Source organism: Solanum lycopersicum, chromosome 4 (genome assembly GCF_036512215.1).
Source record: "Solanum lycopersicum chromosome 4, SLM_r2.1".
Classification (NCBI taxonomy): Eukaryota; Viridiplantae; Streptophyta; class Magnoliopsida; order Solanales; family Solanaceae; genus Solanum; species Solanum lycopersicum.
This window is the reverse complement of record NC_090803.1, coordinates 60,610,702-60,619,783: the sequence shown is the minus strand read 5'-3', so window position 1 is coordinate 60,619,783 and position 9,082 is coordinate 60,610,702. Positions and strand designations below refer to the sequence as shown.

General features: G+C 34.2%; 2 protein-coding genes across 3 annotated transcripts; both read left to right on the top strand.

The window, feature by feature from the left end:
- The first annotated feature begins 371 nt into the window (after positions 1-371).
- On the top strand, positions 372-5,361 carry LOC101254895 (uncharacterized). 2 transcript variants are annotated; one of them, XM_004237782.5, is made up of 3 exons: positions 372-626; positions 2,290-2,920; positions 5,021-5,361. In XM_004237782.5, the coding sequence occupies exons 2-3, from the start codon at positions 2,367-2,369 to the stop codon at positions 5,088-5,090; spliced, it is 624 nt and encodes a 207-aa protein (XP_004237830.1). In that variant the 5' UTR covers positions 372-626; positions 2,290-2,366; the 3' UTR covers positions 5,091-5,361. The 2 variants fall into 2 exon arrangements, with proteins under 2 accessions (XP_004237830.1, XP_010320116.1); XM_010321814.4 differs by having other exon boundaries at positions 388-626; positions 2,258-2,920.
- Positions 5,362-6,618: 1,257 nt separating this feature from the next.
- Positions 6,619-8,789, top strand: LOC101254591 (xanthoxin dehydrogenase). The gene is made up of 2 exons (XM_004237781.5): positions 6,619-6,798; positions 7,895-8,789. The coding sequence occupies exons 1-2, from the start codon at positions 6,755-6,757 to the stop codon at positions 8,691-8,693; spliced, it is 843 nt and encodes a 280-aa protein (XP_004237829.1). The 5' UTR covers positions 6,619-6,754; the 3' UTR covers positions 8,694-8,789.
- Positions 8,790-9,082: the final 293 nt, after the last annotated feature.

Here is a 9,082-nt window from a genome sequence, read left to right as displayed (position 1 = left end):
AAATATTTAAAATAATTTGCAAAAACTAAAAAAAAAAATAATTAAATTCTAAACCAATGAAATTTATATTATTTATCTATTTAATTGTCAACAACAATAACAATTTAATAAAAAATATAAAATATATACAAATTTTATTCTTATTTTACTTTTGGAGTTTGGGACTATTACATTAAAACGAGATAATGGCGTGGCCACAAATTGCTTTGTCAACAAAAAGAAATAAAATAAAATAAACAAATAGAAGGCAATCAAAAAGGGACCCATCGCTATCATGCGCCACAGAGTCACTATCCCCCAATCTCCATTTGTTTTTTCTATTTTCTTATTTACCATTAATTATTTTTTACTTAAAATACTATAGTAATAGTACAATTTTATTTTCTTAATATAAATCCAGTACTATTCACTAATCTTCAATACAAAAAGTAGTCCCAATATATATATCCCCATAAATCCATTTCTTCTTCTTTCAGCTCTTCATTTTCTCGGCGATTTTCTGCTCAACCACACGATTCCGACGTTCTCCTATCCCCGTACTGTTTTACACAATCTATCACTAGTGATCGCCGATGCATTCGCCGGTCCGGTGAACTTGTCGTTGCCTTGAATTCGCTCTCAGATCTGTGAGTATTTCTACCTTTTCCTATGCTGCTGCAGAGCGATTTTTGTATTCGGTTTTGGATTTCGGTTACTTGATTTCTTACTTCTTAGTGTAAATGTTGAATTTGCTTTGCTCTGTGTTGATTTCGGAGTTTTTTTTTTTTAGATCTTTGACTATGTGACTGACAGACTGAGAGGTTTATAGCGCTAGTTTTTATTGTTACTTGTTTTTGTATAAGATTTGTTTTGCATTGAAGATTTTTGTTAAAGCATAGCTGGTGTATTTTTATTTTTATTTGATTTTTTTAAAATTCATATTGAAGTACAAAATTGGTGGTTCATTGACGGTTTGAATCTGTTTTCATTTGTTCAGAGCTTAGTTTCATGTTTTTGTTAATCCTTTTACTTTTTTAATTATTGTTGATCTTTTTTAGAGTGTTCTGCCAGTGATCTGTAGTGTTCAATGCAGTGTTGACTTTAGAGTCCGCCTATTTTGACTTCGAATTGACATGTGCTGTAGCATATATTGAAGAATTGTAAATTAATTAACTTGATTGAGATAGTTAATTATAATCCTTTTGGCAGTCATCTAGTATTCTGCATTCTTACTGCGTGGAATAGGGGCTGGAATAATTAATTAAGGAAATCAGTCAAAGAAAAAAAGCAGTACAACCGGGCTCATTCTAGTCTCTAGAGCCTTTTGTCTATTGTGCATATATTTTTTCTTTGGCGATTTGGCAGTAAAAATACTGCCCCTGTTTCTTTTACATGACTGTATTTGAGAATAGGGAGCTTAAGAAGTTGATTCGATTCATGTGTTGTATTAGTGAATCTGGAAGAAATATTAAAGTAATTGTTAAAGAAGATAGTTTAAAAGTCAAATATCACCTCAAAGTATAAAATAGTATGGACATGATTCTTGCCCAGGGCTTAGTTCAAATAGCAAAGGTTGGAGGGACTTATGATTTTAGCCCGTTTGTTTTTTTCCAAAAGTGCGTATTTTTTTTTATGAGTAAGGTGTTTGGCCAAACTTTCAGGAGAAAATAAGTTTTCTGAGGAGTAGCACAAGCTATTTTTCAGAAGCTAGCTAAAAAGTAGTTTTCCCAAAAACCCTTCTTTTGAAAAATACACTCAGAAGCACTTTTAAAAAGTTCCATCAAATACTAATTGTTGCTCAACAGCTCAAGTATGCTTTTTAAATTTATTGGTCAAAAACAAAATGCTTCTCACCAAAAGTATTTTTTTTTTTTAAAAGCACATTTTAAATTAACTCTTTTCAAAATAAGTCGATTTTAGAAGCTTGGCTAAACAGGCTATTAGTTTGCACATTTGAGCTCTGCGTCATGTGATCTAAGACTGGTATTTAAGTGGAGAAGGATGTACCCTTTTTTCTGAGTTTCGAAGTCTGTAATTGTTAAGGGTTGGCTGTGGATATATTTCTTGGTCTAAGTGAATTCTTGATGGCTATAGAAGTTGTATAGAAATGGTATGACGTCAAACATTTTGGGTCATTGTTAAAATGGAACTAGTGTGAAATGAACTGAAAAAGGAGTACTAGATCCTTATGTGTTACAGAAATGAGTTTTTGTAATAAAATAATTGTGTTCTCTGTTCCTTTTCTTTTCCATGTTTGTAATATTTCATATGCTGCTAGTCTTACAAGCAGTTATTGGCAACGTGAGCCAGGTGCTTGAAGTTCCCCCCTAAAGGTCAAACTAGCTCTAGACAAAAGCATTTGCATGTCGACCAGATGAGCAGAACTGATGTTATTTGCAGTAGAAGGAGGAGGTTTCTTCTCGTCTTCAGCTTCTGGATATAGTAAGGGTCTGACCCTTCTACTCTTGGGTCAGAAGAACGAAGAGAAGCCCATGAGAGTTGCACCGTGGAACCAGTACCAGTTGGTGGACCAAGAAACTGATTCTGATCTCCAGCTGGCTTCCGGGAAGAACAGGCTTGTCCGCGGGTGCGGCTCCTTTGTATGCTTTGGTCGCGCTGCCGCTGGACCTGAGAGCCCATCTCCCCTTAAAGTTGGTCCTACCCAACAGCCAGAAGTGTTGCCCAGCTGTCCCGCTTCAGACAAGGGCAGCGATCAGCCGCAATGTGTTAATATTGTTGAGGACAGTTATATTTCACCAAAGCTTGCTCTTAAGAGTAGCCTAAAAAAACCAGTAAATAGTGTTTCCATTTCTGGTGGTAATGAACGTGATACAATATCTGAAAAGGTTGATGATGCCCCCAATCCTGTGGAGAAAAGGAAAGTGCAGTGGACCGACACAACCGGAGGAGAACTTTTTGAGATACGGGAATTTGAGCCTAGGTATGAACTCTATTCATCATCTTTAATCTGGTGTTTGTTTCTTGCTGTTCCGCATTCTAGGCATTGTTAACTTTTTTGCCAGGTAACAATTACATCCAACTTAAATGGTTTTAGTGATTTCTGTTCAAAATAATATTGTTGTGCCTGTTCAAAGAACTAGACTATTCATGTAAGATGGGGATTTAGTCATATCCTGAAACAAATAGCTCCGTTAAAAAATTCTCGAAATGTCTTGATTAAGTCTTGCATGCTTAGTTCCATGGTTTTTCAGCTTAATGTTCTGTGCCTTGACTGATAGGATGTATTTTGATCGTAGAACCAAATGTTTTCGTTCATGTCTCTGGCATCTTCCGCAGGTGGCAACATGTCTTTGTATTGTTCTTGTGAAGCACAGTTTCAAGGCACAAGATACATTTGATAAGACTGTTGTAGGTCCTTCCATCTGTAGCTTTATGAAGTAATAATAGCCCATATGCTGCTAACTGCTTATCATTTTCCAGAAGTCTTCTTCTTGTCCTTACATTATCTATTTCCATGCTTAAAATTTCTGGTAACAGTTTGTGGTAGAAACACGTGGTGCTAGAGATAATAATTATGTGAACATGCAGAGTATATGCCCTTAAATATCTAGATGCCGTATTTGCAGTATAGCAACTCGAAATTGCTTTTCTGCAATTTCCATATCCTTTGCTCATTGTGATTATTGCATCTTTTCAAGCTAGTATCTTAAAAGTCTCAGGAGTGTTCCATCTGAAAAACAATGTTTCCTTAGGGTGTAACCATATCTATGCTTAGATAGCACCTGAATCATTTTTTTTTTCTTTTGCAAGTATTTTATTTTGTGATTTATTATTAGTTGGGAGTTCCTCATTTGAGATTGAGGTGTTGTTGATTGATTGAATTATGAAGCTGCCTTTAGTCATCTAAGATTTACACATGCGATAAACTTTCTGGAGAAGAAAAACAGATCCTTCATCTTCATGATAGCGACTTGTTTTCTGTTATTTCCATACACACTCAAATTCCTCCGAAAGCTAGGGATGGAACAGAAGAGATTTTGGCTAGAGAAATAAAAATTGTATCTAGTCATCAACTACGAGAAAAACCTGAGATTAAGGGGAGATACTGAAAGAGAAAAACATGTAGTTTTCAGTTGGAACAGTCAAAAAGTTGGATATATTCAACAGAAGGTGAGGTGGTTAGAAAAGGAGTTTCAAGCTGGTTGCTTCATTTGAAGCATAAGATCAGAGATATTCATTTGTATAACTATATATTATATAGTATCTCCAGACTTAAGTGTGTCTGGGTTTGTCAGATTTTTTGGTATTTTATATCTTCTTTGGTTGGGGGTGAAGACTACTTTTCCTCTTTATCCTCACAGTTTTGGGTTAACTATCTGGTGTTTTTGTTGCATTATGAGCTATGCTGATGAGTGATGCCCTCAAATATGCAGTGTGAAAACAACTCCAACGGGCTTGGCTCTTGGTGTTTCAATTACATGTCAAAAGTCAAAAGTGGTGTGTAAATTGCCCAAACATATTAGGGGCAGCATATTTATCAGTTTGACACAAATATTTTGTGAATTAGAATATTGTTTGATTCTCCCCTAGCATTGTGAAGCTCTTTAGGACGTCTGAACTGATTTCAACTTTTTCTTCTTCTTTTGACTAGTACAATTGCTTGCAAATTTTCAAGACAAGGTAAAGCTAAAGAGAAAATTAGTTTATAAATTTTCAAGACAAGGTAAAGCTAAATAGAATATTAGCTTATAAATATGGGTATCATCTGAATTTGCACATATTCAATGAGTTCTTTGTACCTACAAATTCATAAAGAGTAGAAACTTTGGTCTGAGGCCTGTAATTTTCATATCAAACACTTGTACATCTTTGTACAAGCATGCCTGTGTAATTTTCCCTGGAATATTGTGTGTTATATGGTGATCCCTTGTCTGGTGAAAAGTCACTTGATTACCTTTATTTAGGTTGCCAGCTTTGCATTATACATTTTACATGAGTCAAGTGACCCTTTATACTTATTGTTTCGTTGTTCCAAGCATGCAAGTCTTTTTTACTTACTTTCATGTACTTGTGATTGCAGCGATGATGGTGAATCAGATGATGAGTTTGAGAGTGGGAATGAAAGAACATGTTCTTGCAAGATAATGTAATTTTAGCTCCTTCTAGAAGGTTTAGGAAGGCGACAATCAAGGTGCTGCTTACGGGGGAAGTTGGTTTTGTGACATGCCTTGCTCAACTATCATTCGGGGCAATTGAAATTTGAGGCTGTATTAGGTAGTGTGGCCACATTTATCATGGGCTTTTCTGGTTTTGGCTGTGACTAATCTATTGTCTATATTCAAATTCTTGGATGACATTTTTGTTTCTCTGGGGTCTGCTTGTCCATTGTTTTCATAATTACATATTTCATCCTTTTTACGATATCTTCTTTGTTTAAATATTTCTCGTCTTCTTTTCCTCCCAGACAGGATGAATCAAATTAGTAGGAAGCTTGTGTATCTTCATATAGTATTATAGATGTATGCAGTAAATGTTTAAGCACTGAAGCTTGCTAGAACTTGTATATTCATGTATATTAGCTGTAAAAGCGGGCTGCCTAATCTTTCATGAGCAATGACATACATTATCAAGCAGTGGCGGAGCCATGATTTTTATCAATCATTGGTGTACATCATAGGCAAGTACTGAAAAACACAAGAAATTGGAATGTCCGAAAATACTTCAAATTAAATTGTCACGAGGCTTAAGCCTTAAGCCCCTCCTCCCGTGTTTATTTTGTTATCGAGCAAACCTCTCATTTTTCCTAATTTTAGTTTTAAATTTATTTTTAGAGTGGGGTGAGATGATTGATGTTTTTTCATGAGCCTAGGAATAAAGAAAATCAGGTTAAAAAGTGTTCTAAAAAATGAATTTAGAGTGTGTAACTCATAATCCAAATATGGTCGATCTTAAGAGTGTCAAATAAGCGGGTAGGATTGAAATTGGAGATATTAAAATTGGTTTGAGTCTTGACCTGCCTAAATTTACGTTGGACTCAAATGGGCTAAAAATGGTTGGGTCTTGATCCGCTAAATTTGACTTGATTAATCTCAATAATTTTAACAAAATGATATTTAACTTTTAGATCACAATGCGAATTTCGGTTCAAGATTTTTTTTTTTTAAAAAGTAACAAATTGATAGATAAATCATAAAAGATGTTAAATAGATGATAATTCATAGATTTAATATAGGAACTTGAATTGTGCTCAATTGAGAATTTCCCTAAACGGGTTAGATGTTAATGAGTTGAGATTGAACCCAACCCTTAAAATACTAAGCGAATTAAATCTTGTTTTATTTAATCATCAGGAACTCTCAAGCACACGAGTTTTCTGCAAATAAAGACAAATTATCCATGTTTGGAATTCATTCTTGACACCCCAATACCTCTTCTGAAGCCATACCGTGAATCTCCTGTTCTGGTAAATGGTCGAAATTAGTCCACAAATGACTTCCTTCTTCGAATTAGATCCCTTCCAATATGGAAGCCTTCCATCGATTTACTAAAAACAATAATTGAAACATTAAATTTTTAAAAAAAATCTTTTTTCCATGATTTCTGTTGGGGAAAATAGCTTGCACATGGTCTATTCCAATTTCCATCACCAACTTGCAATAGCCACTAATTTATTGTAGCATCGTAAAGCACCAATAATATAAGTCGGTATTTTCCATATTATAAAATCCCTAACTAGTAAAATATCTGTTTTTTTTTCATTCTTGATCACATCTTATCTTGTTATTAGAAAGAAAAAAGAAAACTTTTTGCTGCCATGGAAGTGAAAGGAAGCTCTGACAGTTCTCTTTCCAATCAAAGGTTCTACTTCAAAATTCTTAACATTACTATAGTACATCGTTAGTTGATGCATTTACTTCTTTTTTCTTAATTTCGATTATTTTTCTTGAGCGAACGAATTATCAAAAACTTTTTATTTCTTAAAGATAGGGTAAGATCTGCATATACTATATTTTCTTCGATAATATACTAATATGTTATTATTCTTACTAATGTTATGGTTCATTTGTTATATGTAGATAGCTATTCAATATTAGGTTGGTTTTATAAAATGCAACCTCTTTTTTAATTTCAAATCAGAATGGTTGATGTCTTTTCTTTTGAATTTGGTTTAATTGTTATATATTGAGTATTAGGTTGGTTAATTAGTAAATTTAAATGCATTCTCTTGATAAAAATTAGTTTGGAGAAGTAAGTTTGATCGATATATTGCAAAACTTAGGAGCCATTGTTACATTTTGTAGTGGAATTTGAGAATTTCTTTTTTCTCTTCTGGATAACTCTTCTTTTTCATTTTAAATATATATATATTTTTTTGGATGTGGTTGTGCCGAAGTTTCTTTCTTTCTTAATCAGAGGCTTCGATTTCTCGGGTCGTATAGAAAAATCCTTGGTGGAGAGTGCTCACCAAATGAAGCATATGCTAGCGAATTTGAAATAGGGCTCTGATATAAATATCGGACACTAGATGAAAAAACTTAGGTCTAAAATAAATGACGTGTGTCCGCACATTATCGTTTACATCAATAAATTCAACCAATTATCTACTACTCCTACAATATAAAAGTTTAATTGTACATTAACACAATGTAAAAAGATTTTTTAATCACAGTGTATTTTAACTTTGCTGTAACAAATGATTTTTCTTATTTAATTTATATTTGTTGATCTCAATTTTAATGGCAATTGCTTGTAAAGTGTAGTTATTATAAAATTTTCATCCGTGTATATTAGTTAAACTCAAGAGATCAAGTTAATCGAAATCTGAATTCAACATCATAGATATAATGTAGGCAGAATACATCGACAATCAAAACATCATTCTGATTTCTGATTGAGCACTTGAACACGTGATGATGAAATTTTACTGATAGTTGAGACTCGAATTTCATCACAGGCTATTGGGAAGAGTTGCGTTAGTTACTGGAGGTGCAAGTGGTATAGGAGAGAGCATTGTACGTTTGTTTCACAAACATGGCGCGAAAGTATGCATTGTTGATATTCAGGATGCATTTGGAAAACGCGTTTGTGAATCCCTTGGTGATGAAGATAGCGCGTGTTTCATCCATTGTGATGTTACTTCAGAAACTGATGTTAGTAATGCTGTTGATTTTGCTGTAGAGAGATTTGGCACGCTTGATATAATAGTTAACAATGCTGGATTAACAGGGGCGCCCTGTTCAAATATTCTCGATTATGATCTCTCTGTCTTTGATAATGTGCTTGATGTGAACGTTAGAGGTGTTTTCCTAGGAATGAAACATGCTGCTCGTATAATGATTCCACGAAAAAGAGGATCCATCGTGTCGTTGTGTAGTGTAGCAGGGTCTATTGGTGGCCTAGGGCCTCATGCTTATACAGCTTCTAAGTTTGCTCTTTTGGGACTAACGCAAAACGTTGCAGCTGAGATGGGGAAACACGGTGTACGTGTGAACTGTGTTTCACCCTACGCGGTTGCAACTGAATTAGGGCTGCTGCACTTGCCTCCTGAACAAAGGACTGATGATGCTATCGCGGATTTTAACTCTCATTTTGGTAAGTTCGCGAACCTCAAGGGCGTGGATTTGATGGCTCAGGATGTTGCTAAGGCTGTGTTGTTCTTAGCCAGCGATGAAGCAAGTTACATAAGTGGGCATGATCTTAAAGTTGATGGTGGTTTCTCAAGTGTAAATCACTCTCTTAAGGTCTTTACATAAGGTGTACTAATATTTGTCACAATTTCATAATTACAATAAGTCTATTGTATTTATGATTTTCATCAATTCAAATAAAACTCATGTCTATTGTTTCTATCTCTTTTATATGAGTCTGGATTAGTCTACATGAACGACCCATGATGATGATTCGAAATGATTTTCTCCTTTTGTGAAAGTGTGTTAAAATATGTTGGTGATTAATCGTGAAAGGATACGTCCAATTGAAAGTCAATCCTACTATTAAAGTTAATTAAGATTAATTTTGAGCGTATGAATTTTAAATTTTTGCGAAAATTAATTCATTATGATTCTATATAATGTATTTATACATATTAAGTAACTTTTTTAAAATCCAAATACAAAAGTTATTAAGTCAATGCTACTGAACT

Bases quoted from the DNA above. Each gene is read 5' to 3' on its own strand.
- LOC101254591 (XM_004237781.5), top strand. From the start codon at position 6,755: ATGGAAGTGAAAGGAAGCTCTGACAGTTCTCTTTCCAATCAAAG. The intron at 6,799-7,894 runs GTTCTACTTCAA...ATTTCATCACAG, and splicing joins AGTTCTCTTTCCAATCAAAG to GCTATTGGGAAGAGTTGCGT.
- LOC101254895 (XM_004237782.5), top strand. From the start codon at position 2,367: ATGTTATTTGCAGTAGAAGGAGGAGGTTTCTTCTCGTCTTCAGCTTCT. The intron at 2,921-5,020 runs GTATGAACTCTA...TTGTGATTGCAG, and splicing joins ATACGGGAATTTGAGCCTAG to CGATGATGGTGAATCAGATG.